General features: G+C 37.7%; 1 protein-coding gene across 1 annotated transcript; it reads left to right on the top strand.

The window, feature by feature from the left end:
• Positions 1 to 234: 234 nt before the first annotated feature.
• LOC106827715 (solute carrier family 7 member 13-like) lies at positions 235 to 13,956 on the top strand. The gene is made up of 4 exons (XM_014835758.3): positions 235 to 1,068; positions 2,754 to 2,885; positions 10,777 to 11,138; positions 13,444 to 13,956. Exons 1-4 carry the CDS (start codon positions 384 to 386, stop codon positions 13,735 to 13,737), a joined length of 1,473 nt encoding a protein of 490 aa, XP_014691244.2. The 5' UTR covers positions 235 to 383; the 3' UTR covers positions 13,738 to 13,956.
• The last annotated feature ends 2,163 nt before the right edge of the window (positions 13,957 to 16,119 follow it).

Genomic DNA, 16,119 nt, shown 5'->3' with positions numbered 1-16,119 from the left:
TTAAAGAATTACTTGTTTAAGGGTCAAAATCAATGAGATTACATATCCTTAGAAAAAACCTGACTTGCAATTTTTTATCTGTCCTTCCCAATGAGCTGTGTCTAACGATTAATTGTTCATCACTTTTTAAATGCTTAACATGTAAAACATTTTAACTCTAATATGAAGATCTCAGAAACTTTAGTTCAATTAACTCACAGGTTAATTTTTTTTTATGATGTTGAGTGCTGGAACAAAATACATTTGAGTAAGAGAGGAGGAAAGCAGAACGTTTAGTTACCTCTAAGAAGACCAGCTGCAGCCTTTCAGAAGTAGTACTTTTAACAGAGTAAATAGGTGTGAATTATCGTCAGCTTTTAAAACTAAGTTTCAGATTTAAGAAAATGAAGACGAGGGGAAATTTTCAGCTTCAAAGGGTGATAGGATATTTCCATGGAACAATTATTTTATTCAGTATCATAATAGGTGCAGGTATATTTCTGGCTCCTAAAGGGGTATTAAAATACTCCTCGCTCAATGTGGGGGTCTCCCTAAGTATTTGGGCTGCCTGTGCTGTCGTGTCTATGGTGGCTGCTCTGAGTCATGCAGAACTGGGGACCACTTTCCCTAGAAGTGGAGCACAGTATTATTTCCTCAAGAGATCTCTTGGACCCCTTATTTCTTTCTCCTATATCTGGGTCAATCTATTTGCTTCCCCAGCAGGAACTGCTGCACGGAGCTTGCTACTAGCAGGCTATATCATACACCCTTTCTATCCTGGATGTTCTGTTCCTGAGATGCCAAAGAAATGTTTAGCGTTGGCCATTGTATGGTGTTTGGGAATTCTGAATGCTCGAGGAGTAAAAGAAGTGACCTGGTTTCAGACTCTCAGTACCGTTGTGAAGATGGCAGTGCTCTGCTTCATCTCTCTAACTGGAATCGTGCTGTTGGTGAGGGGTAGAAAGGAGAACCTAGTTAGATTTGAGAAAGCGTTCGATGCTGAAGTTCCAGATGCCTCGCAGATTGCAGAAGCCTTCTTACAAGGATTATATGCATATTCAGGCTGGGGAGTCCTTGTTCGGATAGCAGGTAAAATTAATTTGTAAATTATAAAAACCACCACTAGGCTATAAACACATAACATTCAAGCATCTTAATTCTAAGAAAAAAAGTACTACATTGTTTTGAGATGATGTGTTTCTGTCTTAGTTTATCGGATAGGTGGAAACACAGTAAACCCTATACAAATGTGGCTTTCCAACTTTGGAAAGTGAAATATTTTCTAGACGTTCACAATTAAAACAAGTGAATACAAAAATGGTGCAGCTTAAAGATTCCATAGTAATTCCACTTTTTTTTATTGAGCAAACATTTTAATAGTCTATTTTTCCTAATTATAACTGAATCTTATCAGAGAAAATTTTAAATACAGAAAACATAAATTAAAATAAAGATTATTCGCATGTTCATACATGTGGGGATCACACGGCACATACACTCTAATAACTTTATTTTACTTAAAGTGCAGAGTGAGAATTCACAAATATTATTGAATCTGAATGGTTTTTAATGAGCACACAGTATTGTATCATATGAAACTTGACTGTTACTTAAACATTTTCCCATTGTTAGATCCAGAGTGGTCTCTAGTTTTTCACTTTTAAGTTTTATACTTATTGTTGCAATCAGCATCCTTCTGTTAAATCTTTGTGGATTTCTCATTGCTTTATTAGAAAAAAATCTTGAAATAAAATTACTAAGTGCAGCATATAAATATTTAGAAATGTGTTGAGAAATTGCCTTCCAGAAAGGCTCTACAAATATATCTAATAGTGTGAATTAAAATGACTACACTTTGCATTATTATACTTTTATCATTCTTTTGTCATTAGACTTGTGGAAATCAAACCTCAGTGTTATAACTCACTTTTTCTTTGATTACTAATGGGAAAAACAAGTTTTGCAATTGCTTATGACCATTTATAGTTCTTTCTTGTAAGAATACAGGCAAATATTTTTCCCAGTTTGCTTTGTTCAGAAGGTTTTTAAGACTATAATTTTAATACCTGTAGTATCAAACTATCAATTTTCTTACTTGAAAAGTCTTTCCCCATTGCAAGATTTAGATAAATATACAAGTATGCTTCTTTCTCTAAATCTTTATGGTCTTACTTTTTACATTTTACTCTTTAATACACATGAATTATTTTGAGGGAGTCGTATAGTGTGAGATAATAATCTAACTTTGTATTTTCCAAATAGTTAAACACCTGTGTCAGCTTTGGGGTTGGTAATACACACTCAAATTTAATCCAGGTTTTATCTAATCTAGAGACTTAACCCAAAGAGTGAAGGGAGCAGGGACTCTACGCTAACGTCATAGAATACTGTGGCCAGGTTAACAGGCCAGTTGTTCTGATCCTTCGCTAACACGTAATTACAATTCTACAATGTTGGCCACGAGACAGGGGCAGGCTCCCTCCAGTTCTCCTGGCCTGTGGTTCAGGGTTTCTGAGCTGTTCTCGTCTCATCCAAGAGGCTTGTGTTGCGTATCTCAGAGATACAACATCGAAACCCCAGAATTTAATGCAAATCTGTTGCTAATAGAATCAGTAATTCACCCAGCATGTGGTAATAACATTCAACAAAAATGAGCTCTTTCTGTCTGCAGAGTCATTTCCTTTTCTTATTATATATTATATTGAAACCACTTTCAAATGTTATATACTTAGTCATTTTTTATGTTATGGTTTTTTTGTGGTGTTTTTTGGCAGGAGAGCTGAAAAACCCTGGTGAGAATATCCCCAAATGTGTGATTACTGCACTCACCCTGGTGGCTCTGATCTACTTATTGGTTAACATTTCCTACCTAGCAGTCTTGACTCCAAAGGAAATCATGTCCTCAGGTACGGCTACCCAGAACCAGAGGGAAGACACTCTCTGTCCCATTCTTGTGGAGAAAGGGGGTCTCTAATATAAGGTGGATATTTCTCATACCTTAAGAGATTATGCTAAATTGGTTCATGTCTAGATTATTTATTTATTTGTTTAAAGTTAGAAGTTTGAAAGGTCAAGCAATCTTTAATTTTGAGCATATATTAAAGTCTAGCAGTAGAAATATGGAAAGCACCAAGAACTGGAAAAGGAAAAAAGGCAGAACATGATATTTTAAATTGAATAAAATAGAATCAAAAATACGAGAATATTTATCTAACCCTTAGGATGTACTACTTAAGGACATCGTGAGTGCTTTGGGTTAATATCTGCCCCCATAAATATATGGCATACACCTTGTCTCTAGGCATATCCCCCAAATCTATAGGAGATATAGGGCTGGAGTGCTTATCTTTTCCTATTACTGGATGTATAAATCCTTCTGCAATATATTTCTATAAGTATACAATTTTAATATACCATAAAAATTATTCAGGGTCTGGCCTGGTGGCGCAGTGGTTAAGTTCGCATGCTCCACTTCAGCAGCCCAGGGATCGCTGGTTCGGATCCCAGGTGAGGACCTACACACCACTCAAGCCATGCTGTGATGGGCGTCCCACATATAAAGTAGAGGAAGATGTTAGCTCAGGGCCAGTCTTCCTTGGCAAAAAAAGAGGAGGATTGGTGGCAGATGTTAGCTCAGGGCTAATCCTCCTCAAAAAAAAAATTTATTCAGATTTTCAAAATTAATTCTACTTATAGGTAAAGAGACCGCATTTTTCCCCTAAAAATAGGCAAATTGGAAAATCCTCAATTCTCAATTGAACTTAGCAAATCTAGACAAATAAATAAATAAAGTATATATGTTTTAAATTCTACATTTCTAGTTGTCACTGGGCCTTAAAGGTAAAGAAAATCAGTAATAGGCTCTCATTATAAAGAAAAAGAATAAAAAGAAAATAAGGTTTTATACCACATCCAAGCTTGCTACTCCTTGGTTATCTCAACTCTAAAATGAGATAAGAACATATTATTCACTCGTCTCACACATTAGCAATGATAATCAAATGTGAAAATATGCATGAAGGCACTCTGGAACTCCTAAAGCACACAAATATTCTGCTATGAAAAGTGCATGGCCTGATGAAAACAGCCATGTATTTGGAATGAAGTCACCTAATTGCAAATATTGCCTTTCAGATTTGGCAGCTTTGTGCATTCGGTAAAGATTCAAGACTCTTAGTTTCAAGTGTCATGTCAGTAAAATGGGGAGAAAAATTGTTACCCTTCATTTGCATAGGATAACTAAATAAGAGTAAGAAAAATCACTTTAGAGAATTTACAATCAAGTTATGGGACTGATAGTACTGAAATGCAAGAGACAAAAATGCTCTGCAGTAGTCCTAAATATCCAAAAGGGAGCAACATTTTTCACCTAAATTAGCCCTTTGAGGTGAGGAAATAAGACCCGTGACTTCACAGACTTGACAGAGGAGAAAAATAGCAAACAGCCACATTCATAAAAATTTTAGATAAGACATGCTTATATTAGTAGACTCAATCAGAGGCAAAGAGTGAAAACTCCACAGAACTGTCTGTGTAATACAGTAAATTCAGTAAGAAACAGACAGAGGAAGCCCACATCTTTGCTAGCTTGAGTTTGCAGTCCACTTTGGAGCTATCATCAAACCAGCCCATTTTCAATGAGGATGCCCTTGAAATTAGAGTATTAGAGAGGAGCTAGATCAACTCTTCACATCCCTGGCTGACTGGGGAACAGCACACAATTGCAGAGAAGACTAGGAGAGTCAGGCAGTAAGTAAAAACCAAGATGACTTGAAAACTGGCTGAAATTTGAATGTGCTTCTCAACACACACACACACACATCAATTGCGAGAGGATAGAAGCGTTATGGACCTGAGGTGTTTTGACACAACTTCTGTTCAAATAATTGACTAACCACTAAGCTGCACGGCCATGGTAGCAACCCCTAGGGATACAAATGAAAAATTAAAACTAAGAATCAAAATCTGAGCGGATATATCAGTAGCTTCACATCATGAGGGAGACAACATTTTTCAGTTGAAGTGCAGGCAACTTAAAAAAAAAAACACCCCAAAGCCCTCAAAAAGTACATGAAGAAATAATGGCTTGAAAACTCCAAAAATTGTTGGAAAACATTAATAAACAGATCCAAAAAACTCTATGACCCCACAATAAACACAAAGAGAATGAAATCTAGGCATAGCAAAGCCAAACTGTGAAAGCCAAAGAAAAGAGAAAGAGAAAGCAGTAAGAGAAAAAACACTCACTACGTATAGGGAACAGGCAATATAATTAACAATTGACTTATGAAAAAAGATGGAGCCCAAAAAGCAGTGGAATAACAGAAAGTGCTGAAAGGAAAAAAAACTTGTCAAACAAGAATTTGATATCCAGTGAAACTATCCTTCAGAAACGAAGGCAAAAAAACACACTACCAGATAAACAAAAACAGAGAACTCGTTGCTAGCAGACACGCTCTGTAAAAAATATTAAAGGGAATTCTTTAGGCTGAAAGAAAGTAACCTGAATCAAGAGGAAGAAAGAGTGCCAGAAACAGTAAATATGTGCGTAGATATAAAAGACTCTGTATGTGTGCATACACATTTCTTTTTCTGTTAAATTTAAAAAAAAATACTTAACATTATTTAAGGCAGTAATTCTGAAACTGAAGTGTAGGCTTTATAAAATATACAGATGTAGTATATACGACAATAATGACACAAAAGAGAGGGGAAAACAAGCTATATTGGAACAAAGTTGCTATATTGTACTAGAATTAAGGAAAAAATAGCTTGAAATTGATTTTGATGAATTGAAAGGTGCATATTGTAATTATTAGAACAATCACTAAGACAATAACTCAAAAAATACAGATTAAAAAAACAACAGAGGAATTAAAATGACTTGTTAAAAATGTCTAAAGAAGGCAGTCAAGGAAGAATAGAGGAACAAAGAAGATATGACATTAAAAATAGCAAAGGACAGATGTAAATACAACAATACAGATTGTCAGGCTAGATAAAATCATCAATCGAATTATATGCTATCTAAATGAGACACACTTTAGATTCAAAACCATAATTAAGTTTAAAGTAAAAGAATGGAAAAAGATATACAAGCAAACATTAATTGTAAGAAAGCTAGAACAGTGATATTAACAAGACGAAATAACTCTAAGACAAAAAAATGACTAGAGACAAAGAAAGGCTTTTCATAATGATAAAAGGGTCAATGTATGAAGAAAATGTAACTATTACAAATATATACACACCTAATAACACAGCCAGAAAAGACATGAAGCCAAACTAAGATAACTGAAATGAGAAATAGGCAATTCAATAATTATAGTTAAAGATGTCAGTCCATCACTCAATAACTAGATAGAAAATCAGTAAGAATATAGAAGTTCTGAATAGCACTATCAATCATATTGATCTAATCAACATTTATAGAACATACCACCAAACAGAAGGAAAATACACATTTATTTCAAGAACATATGGAACATTCTCTAGGATAGACAAAATAGTAGGATATAAGACAAGTCTCAAAAAATTTAAGATTTATATCATTCAAAATATTTTTCAGGGCTGGCCTTGTGGCATAGTGATTAAGTTCGGCGCATTCCACTTTGGTGGCCCAGGCTCATGGGTTCAGATCCTGGGCGCGGACCTACACCACTCATCAAGCTATGCAAAATAGTGGAAGATTGGCACAGATGTTAGCTCAGGGCAAGTCTTCCTCAAGCAAAAAAATAAAAAAAAGAGGAGATTGGCAATCAATGTTAGTGCAGGGCCAATCTTTCTCACCAAAAAAACACAAAATTTCTCTAACCACAATGGAATCACAGTAGAAATCAACAACAGAATATAATTTGGGAAGTCCCACTTATTTGAAAATTAAACAACATGCTTCTAAATAAACCATGGACCAAAGAAGGAATCACAAGACTCTTAAGAACCATGAAGAGTCTGAGATTTAACCCTAACTGTAAACTTATAAGTTAGGCTGGCATAGTTTCAGGGATGCTGGCAATGGAGACAAAGAAAATTTATTATTCATAGCAGTGGCAGTGCTAAAATATCATTTTTATTCTGGTTCCCCAAACCTCAATGCCCCTAAGATGAAGGAAAGAAGGCCAGGGGATACTTGCACATGACAGTAGAGGAATCTCAGGCTTAGGGAATTCAAATCTCTTATAATGAGCAGTAAGTATTCCTTCAAGAAGAAGGTCCTGGGAATGGCTCTGAAAGATAAAAGATTATTACTGTCCTCCTATCCTCGTATTTTCCAGAGTCTAAGATGTTCTCTCCTGGGAACCCACAATGACCACTGTATGAGGACTCAGCAAACAGTGTACTCAACCAAGGGGTCCTTATTCTTACAATCTAAAACATGTCAGTCCAACAAGAGAATCCAAGTGCAAGAACTAGAATTAATTTTGAATCTCCCTTGTCCAAGCTGCCATCCAAAGGCTACACTGACCAGGCGGGCTTGGGGTTTCTGTGTGAAGAAAGGAAGAAGCATGATAACCAGTAACAATCAGAAAAGATTCCTGAGTTTTCAGAACAGGTCTATATAACTCCTTATCCCACTCTTCCTGATCATTGCCCAGGAAGCAGCCAAAAGTGAATGATCATTTTCTAGGGATGGTTATATTCAGTGACCAAACTACTTGACTAAGATGTGTGGACCAGAAAACTTAAAGGAGGTCGAGTCAGAAATATTTCTGTGTTGATTTTTGAGGAAGCCAACAAAATACTAAACAATATCAGATGTCTTCAAATGGTAGGAAATACAGAGAATCCATTGAATATCCTTGCCTTCAGCACTTTGTTGAGTAGTTGTCATGATAAAAACGTGCACAGTTGTTAGATTTTGAATGGTCAAACGCATGACACAGATCAGCTTCAGGGGCCACAGTGATGTGGCCAGATGAGCTAATTGAACTGGAACAGTAACACTGTAACCTGAAAAATTTGCCAACGGCTATGAGATGTCACTCCCAAGAGAGGGTCAAAAGCACAATACAGTCAATCTGCCAGGAGTGAGCAGGGGTAACATCCTGAGCAAGTAGCCTTCCTCACAGTGAGACAAATGGTCAAATTTTGGCAGAAGTCATAGTGTGGCATTTGGTGTTAGCCTCTATCTCAAAAATACAGTCTTTTTTTTTTTTTATGTCCACTATATGATGGTAATTATGTTGCCATGTCTGGTAAGATGATGGATTCAGGTATCAATCATGATGATCTGGATAGTGCTATATCAATCAACAGCTTGATTTCATTGATTCTTATCAGTGAAGGGGCTCTGTAGACAGAACTTAAGGTTATTCTCATAGCCCTGGCCAATTCTCTTGATGAACCTTGCTATAATTCTACTGATGGGTTGTTGTCAATAGCCTGGATGTTTGGTCTGTCATTTGTAAAATATAGACTGGAAGATTAAAGACACCCTTCTTTGGGGCCATGCTATGGAAAAATATCATGGCTGCTGATTAAACCATTTGCTGGTTGGTGACTCATGTCCACTGAGTAGAATATTCTCGTCTGTGTTCAGTTCTGCATAGCTGGTGCTTAGACTGAACAGCTGTAACAACCTAGTGGACACTATAGGGTTTCAGTTTAGTCAGACCATCAGTGGACCATGTCCAGACATCTGAGGGAACTCTTGTGAATAGAGAGCCCCCATTGAACCAGCACTTATGCTTCAGTTGGCAAATAAGTATGTAGCTGACACTTTTTCATGCAAAGCCAAGATGCCACTGGGCCAAACCAGCTACATTCTTGAATATTCCATTTCCATTTGAAAAGAGAGAGTTGGGCTGTTCACATTTGTTAATAGTTGAGTCTGAGTTCATTCACCTCAAAATGAGAATACTAGGCCAGTGAGTCACAAGGCCTCCAGGAATCAGGTGTTCAGTTTGACAACATTCAGTAGCAAACTAATGATTGTTTTTCAAAGGGTCGCCAGAGGTTACAATACAAAAAAAAAAAAAAAACATCATCAATCCCAGAGACTTCTAGGTCAAAGGAGTAATTATGGTTGTGGATCCCCAAAGGTAGGCAGTGTGCCCCAGCTTGCTGGACGGCTTCCAATATACCCTGTTGATTTGTTCTCCACTCAAAGGACAGTGATCTGTGAGTTAGTGGATACAGAAGACTAAGCAGAATGCCCAAGTGAGACACATACTATCTACAATACACAAAGAATCCATAAGATGCCAGGTCCCCTTTTAGTAGTAGGCAATCAGAGATGGTAGATTTTTTCTTGACTGCCAGAGGGATTGAGTGTCTTGAATCCACCTACATATTCCCAAGAAACTTTACTTGGCAAACAGTGCCCTGAGTCTTGTTGAGATTCATCAGCCTATTAGTGGAGGTGTGATATTACCAACTCAGGTCTGTTGACAATGAGACTTCTGACGTGCCAACCAACAGGACATGAACTATACAGAGTATCAGAGGGCAGAGACACTCTTGTAAAATCCTGACCACCAACAGGAGGCAAATAGCAGGGGAGCTTCAGAATCCCTAAGGGAATACTGGAAAGTTTATCAAAGGCCTTGCCACATGAATGTGAATGAGTCTTGGTCTTCAGGTGCCAGTGGGATAGAAAAGTGTTAGCGGTATCCAAGACAGTTTACCAAGTGGCATTAAACTATACAATGATTCTAGTTATAGTCACAATGTGTGGAACAACTAGGGCTATAGGACCAACAATTGAATCCAGTTGGCAGTAATCCCCATAAACCTCCAGCTCCCAGCAGCTTTTGTCACTGGCCCTACAGTAACAGTTGTATTGAGAAATTGCAACGTTTGCTACCCCTGTTGCCTTTAAGCCCTTCGGCAAGTTTGTGATCTTTCTTCTACTGAGATCCCACATTATTTCGTAGGAGGGAGAACGAGATGGTTTGGGGAGGAACTTACACGTCCCACTAGAACTCTACATGCATCTCTCCCTGAACAGGAGAATCGTCTCTGGACTTTTTGATCACTTGTAGTACAAGCGTGTAAAACATCAATACTAATAGTACGTTCAACAGTAGAAACCACAAAAATATAGTACATTGAAAGACCCAAAGGGCTTTATCCACCATGGAACTTCTGTGGATAGAGACTTCCTTTCCCCACTGTGAATTCTACCTAAACCCCGTTAGCTGACTCTAGCCCTCACCCGACAGGACTGTGTTTGTTGATGACTTGGGAAGTTGTATCTAACGAGCCTCCACAAAGTTTCCCAGCATACTCAGGTGGGTATAGGCTTCAGGGCAGGGAGACCTCAGTCACATCCCTAACCATTTTTCTCCTCAAGATAGCTGAGGTTAAGGAAGAGGGGGATAGGGGCCATGGAGAAAGAGACAGTATCTTTGTGCCATCAAGTAAGATAGCTTTTTTTCTCTCGGGTTAACAAAGCTGCCTCCAGAAGAAACAGAATATCTAAACAGATCCAAATTAAGGAAACATATTGAATTTGCAATTGGCTCAACATCCAAGAATCAATTAATGTTTTACTATATTAATATAATAAAGGACAAAAATCACATTATAATGCTAAAAGACTCATAAAAAGCATTTGACAAAATCCAACACTCATTCATAATTTTAAAAAACTCTCTCGGAAAATACAGGGGTGTAAGAAAGTTTCCTCATTTTGATAAGGCGCAGCTGCAAAAACCTCGTTACCAGCCTTTGTCTTTGCTACAACTATAATTTAAAATTTTTTTAATTAATTAATTAAAAAGTTCAATGGAGTATAAATTTTACATTAGTTATACCATTAGTGGCTTTTCTAATTTTTTTTTTTTTTTTTTACAGATGCTGTTGCTGTCACCTGGATGGATAAAGTAATCCCTTCTATGCAATGGGCTATTTCCATTGGTGTTTCTTCCTCAATATTTAGCTCCCTTAATTGTACTATATTTTCATCATCAAGGGTACTGTACGTTGCAAGTCAGGAGGGTCAGCTACCATTGATCCTCTCAACTCTTAACGTCCACTCCTGTCCAGTGGTCGCTGTGCTTCAGATGACCATTCTTGCCTCCTTTATAATTATTCCCTCAGACTTAATCCTTTTAGTAAACTATGTGGGATTCATAGACTGGCTCCAACTTGGGCTAATGATGACGGGTTTACTTAAACTGAGATTCCAGGAGCCCGACCTACCCAGACCTTATAAGGTAATTTGAACCACCAAAAGAAAATATCCCCTTTATCTTTCTAAAGAGCATTTTCTACTCTTAATACCTTGTTATTATATCTAGACGTAAAATCTCCAGCCCATTATGAGACCATTTTAGGAACATTTGATCTAGAATATGAATTTTCTATTTCTTGGTCCATAAGCTTCTTGGGCCATTTTCAACTTGAAATCTCAGAAGAGAAAGTGCGAGACTGGTCCTTATTAGAAAAAGGAGAAGACCTTTAAGATCTTTTTACATTATGGCAAATACAACCAGTGAAATTTGAGCCAAAAGGGACCATATGTGGGGTACATAAGGTTTGCACTAGATCCCAGTAGAACAGACTGCCAGTGTCCAGGACCAATGATTATTTGAGTGTCCTCTCACTGGTGCATCCTCAGATTATCTTCTAGAGGCACTAGGCTTGCCTAGGATTCCTCAGGCTCCTCAACTCAAATGTCCATCAAGGTATAAGCTTCCACCATTGATGGTCAGTATAGAAGGGCTACATTCTAGATAGTTGTGAAGGAGTGTAATTTCAACCTGCTCATCTTTCAAAAGCTTACATCAGAGGCAGAATATCTGTGGAGGGTTTCCTGAGAGCTAAGATTCTGTTGATTCCTCAAACCACTAAAATCTCTCTCTTCATTAGCTATCTGAAATGCTTCATGTAAGCCCGTGGAATATATTTTTTTTCTTCTGATTGTCTACTCTACCCCATCCACCTATACTACGGATTTAACCAAAATATTATGTTTAACCAAAGAACCTCTGGCAGCTCATTCTTGTACTTCTTGCAGGGAGATTGTTAAGAGATACATTTCTACATTATGCAACAGTTTCTCTATATGTAGATCCACTGAAGAAAATTCTTTCTAATATTTGTATCAAGAATGCTTGTGTTTCTAGGCAGTTTATTTAGTTTTGTTTACAGATAACTGACCTTAGTAAGTGCCTGCCTCCCTTTTCATAGAGGCTGCTAGAATGCTTAAAGCTAAATTAGTTGTTAGCCACTAGCTTGTAAATAGGCTTAGGGAAGCACACCTTGCTATATACCATTCATTATTGTTAGGTCTATGAGTTTTTTTTTAATGAGGTAGGTTTCAGACAAACCTGATTTTGTCAATAAAGCATATTCTAACAGCAATCAAGGGGCCCCTTTTATGATGTCCCTTGTATCAGACAAAAGGAGGTGGCAGAACATCCTCAGGAAGACCTCAGCGCGCAAAGGTGCAGGCGTGAACTAGCAGGCTAAAAGGAGAGCAACACGCTCTACGGCTGAGATCTTCAAACTTCACTGTGACAAGAACAACTTTGGGATTCCTTTCATGAATTCAGATTCCTGGAATTCACCCTTAAGAATTCTAATTCTTAGGGTGAGGACCAGAAATACACATTTCAAAATTGAAAGAAGTGAAAGATAGTGATAATCTTGCATCTGAGTCATTCAATGATTCAATAAATATGCACTAAGTGACTACTGTGTGGAAGATATTAGTCTAAACATTTTAAAGATATGTAGATGAATTGGCCATTAATAATGCCATCAACAAGTTTATAGTCTAACAGGCAAGAGAAGAGAGTTACACAAAATAGAGTAATACAGGCAATAATCAATAATATTTAATTGAGCATTTATGGCTGGCAGATGCTGTGTACACGTTCTTTAATTACATACATGATTATATATATACACACACACACACACATACACACATATATATGTATATGTTCTTTAATTGTCCAAACTACTTTGAAAGACAGACAGACATTAAGACCCATTTTAAGGGAAAAGTGAAGATAGAGAAAGTGAATCCAAACCCGGTGGTCCTTTTATGCTAAAAATATGCCAAAAAGAAATTATATATAGGTAATACATTAGGTTGTGTATAGATACTATATTAGTTTAAGGTGCAGAAAATACTAATTTTGACATTGTCTGCTTAAAGATAGAAAAGTTAGAAAACTTATAATGAAAAAATGCTTTACGCTAAGAGTATGGAATGTTTCAGAATGTCTTCATCCAAGAGATCTGAGTGAGCAAGTGGCATGGACTGACGAAAGGATCAGGGGCTCAGCAAAATGAGGAAATTATTAAGCGAAAGCCTTCAGTTCTGCTATTTCACACCCCTATCAAGATTCCCAGCAAATTACTGCCTCTTATATAAAACTGATAAATATTTTTTATCCTTTAAACCAACCTCCTCAGTATTAAACAAATATTTCTAGATAAAAATGTTTTACATTATTATTTGTAATAACCTCCAAGTCCTCTCTAATACTAATTTATTTTTGTTTTCAGGTACGTTTGCCATTTGTATTTGGAACCATCGCCATGTCTCTGTTCTTAGTTTTGACACCAATCCTCAAGTCTCCTAATATGCACTACACCTATGTTCTTCTTTTTCTCTTCAGTGGACTTTTGTTTTATTTTCCTTTTATTCACTTTAACTTGAATTGTCCGTATTTCAACAAGATAACTTGCTTTCTACAATTACTGTTGAATGTTTCACCTGGCAATGACATTGATGAATGTATTTCAGCAGAAGGAACATTACAGAAAAATCAACCTGAAATTGCAGCAAAAACAGAATAAGTTATGCATGTTTGGCAAATGATTGATTTAATTTGATTTATTAAAAGTATCTTTATTTTCCAGCCAGAGTAATACTCTTTATGCATACATGTATACCTGCTACGTTTGTAAAACGCAGCCAGCGCGAGATATCTAATGTCCAAACTTTCACATTGTAACTCTTTTTGTTTGTAACTGAAGCCTTATTTCCCAAATAAAGCACACTGAACCCCATCCCCCAAGACTGGTCCCTCTTTTGTGCACTGACACTTCTAGGCTTATTATGTCACAGTCCACACTCTTTTTAAATTATCTACTTACTAGCTGTTTTTTTCCTAAGAGACGGTGAGTTCCTCTTGGGGAGGGATTATTCCTTATTCTTTTTTTTTTCATTTTTTTATTTCATTCATTTATTTAAATTTGTATACTCACCCTCCCAAGACAGTGTGTGGATAACAATAGACATCTTATAAAATAATGTCTAAATGCATAAATGGATGAGTGAACGAGTGACCAGTAGGTACACAGCTCTTTAGGTGACATCTCCCTTGATACCCTGCCTCAGCTTGGGTTCCTGGCAGCACCTCAGAAATATCCTGTTGTTGACTGAAGCTCTGTTTTGGCATGACTAAGGCTAGAATGCTATATAAAGATAACACCAAAGAAGAGTCTACACTGGTTCTTACCAATTACTTATTCCCTTTCACACCTCAGCTGACTTCTCTGAAATTGCCCTTATCAATATGACTCTACTACTGTCAACATAAATGGACCCATTTGTATTTATCACACTGGTCACTACTGACATGACGTCACTATTCTAAACATAATTTCAACCCACTTTCAGTGAGAGCATTGAAAGAATCAATACAAGATTAAAGTTAATCCTAGAGAAAGCAAATAGGTATCAGCAAACCTAGGCTGAGAGGGGCTGGCCCCATGGCTGAGTGGTTAAGTTTGTGCGCTCTGCTGCGGCGGCCCAGGGTTTCACTGGTTCGGATCCTGGGCAAGGACATGGCACCACTCATCAGGCCACGTTGAGGCTGCGTCCCACGGGACACAACTAGAAGGACCCACGATTAAAATATACAACTATGTACTGAGGGGATTTAGGGAGAAAAAGCAGAAATTAAAAAAAATAGATTGGCAACAGTTGTTAGCTCAGGTGCCGATCTTTAAAAAAAAAAAGAAAACCTAGCCTGCGAAAAACCTATGGACAATTGAGGACAAAATTGGATCTAGCACATATGCTTGGACTGGCTTGCTTCAGGAATAATACATGGAGAGTCTCGTGATTACCTAGCGAATGATTAATAAATCAGAGCCCATGTCTTCCTTTCAAATGTTGTCTCAGTGAGGTTTTTGGAAAATGAGTCTGGCAAAGAAATTCACAAATAGCAGGTATCTGAAGGGTAAATAGTCTACATTCTGTTTGAAAGTTGATTGAAATGTTCTAGCATCCAGGCCTCTGAGTTAAAATTTTGATATTTTATAATGATAACTAAGGAGTCTGGTTTGTAGACCACAAGTCAAAGGAAAACACTTCTTATGACACGTTGCAGGCTCAGAATAACTTCCAGGCACAAAGCTGGCAGATTACAGATGGCCTTGCAGATTCTGGACAGCCCAGGAAGACATGTTTGGCTGTGCACGGGACAGGTGGGGCTGGATGCGCCGAGAGTGCCACTCTAGGAGGGGGACGTAATGGCCTGCACCTCACATTTTTATAGAGAAGATAGGAAAGAGTAGGGATCGCTGGACTGTGAAGAAAGACTGAGCTGGGCAGTTAAGGTGTCAATCCAGTAGGCGTGAGCAAACCCAAACTAGTCCCAATACAAATGCTAGTTTAATACTCCATGCTTCCCCCTGCCCGTCACCCCCAGATCTCATCGCTGATTTAAAAAAGGAGATGTGCCTTTAAAGTATCTTGAAAGGGGCATGGCCCAGGTGTGTAATATGTCCTTCCCTGATCAAAGTCTTTCATCCCATCCACAAGAAGCTGGCCCATCCTTTCCATGGAGAAGTGTCCACACAGCCATCCTCAATCAGGACAAGTGGAAGCCCCCAGCCAAAGAGTAGGCAAGAAAACAAAGCCAAAATAATCATCACGACCTGAATCTCTCATTCATAGGTGATGTCCATAGTCCCATAGCACAAAGGAGGAATTCATTTACTGTGGTCCTTCTAGAATTCAGGGATAACAGTCACTAAGTACCCCATGTTGGTAAGGTTAATATTACGTGGCATTCTCCACCTTTTCAATATACATACCGGGGCATATGTCTGATGATCCTTCTGGGGGATTAATGGATAAGGCCCAGGTCCAAAGAGAAAGATCTCAAATCAAGGTATGGGGTATTCTCACTCTTGGAGTAGGATCCACATTGAGAAACAGCGACAAGG

This window comes from Equus asinus, chromosome 12 (genome assembly GCF_041296235.1).
Source record: "Equus asinus isolate D_3611 breed Donkey chromosome 12, EquAss-T2T_v2, whole genome shotgun sequence".
NCBI classification, from domain to species: Eukaryota; Metazoa; Chordata; class Mammalia; order Perissodactyla; family Equidae; genus Equus; species Equus asinus.
The sequence above is the reverse complement of the archived record's forward strand: the minus strand, read 5'-3'. Positions and strand labels throughout refer to the sequence as shown.

Bases quoted from the DNA above. Each gene is read 5' to 3' on its own strand.
- LOC106827715 (XM_014835758.3), top strand. From the start codon at position 384: ATGAAGACGAGGGGAAATTTTCAGCTTCAAAGGGTGATAGGATATTTC. The intron at 2,886-10,776 runs GTACGGCTACCC...TTTTTTTTACAG, and splicing joins AAAGGAAATCATGTCCTCAG to ATGCTGTTGCTGTCACCTGG. The intron at 11,139-13,443 runs GTAATTTGAACC...TTTTGTTTTCAG, and splicing joins ACCTACCCAGACCTTATAAG to GTACGTTTGCCATTTGTATT.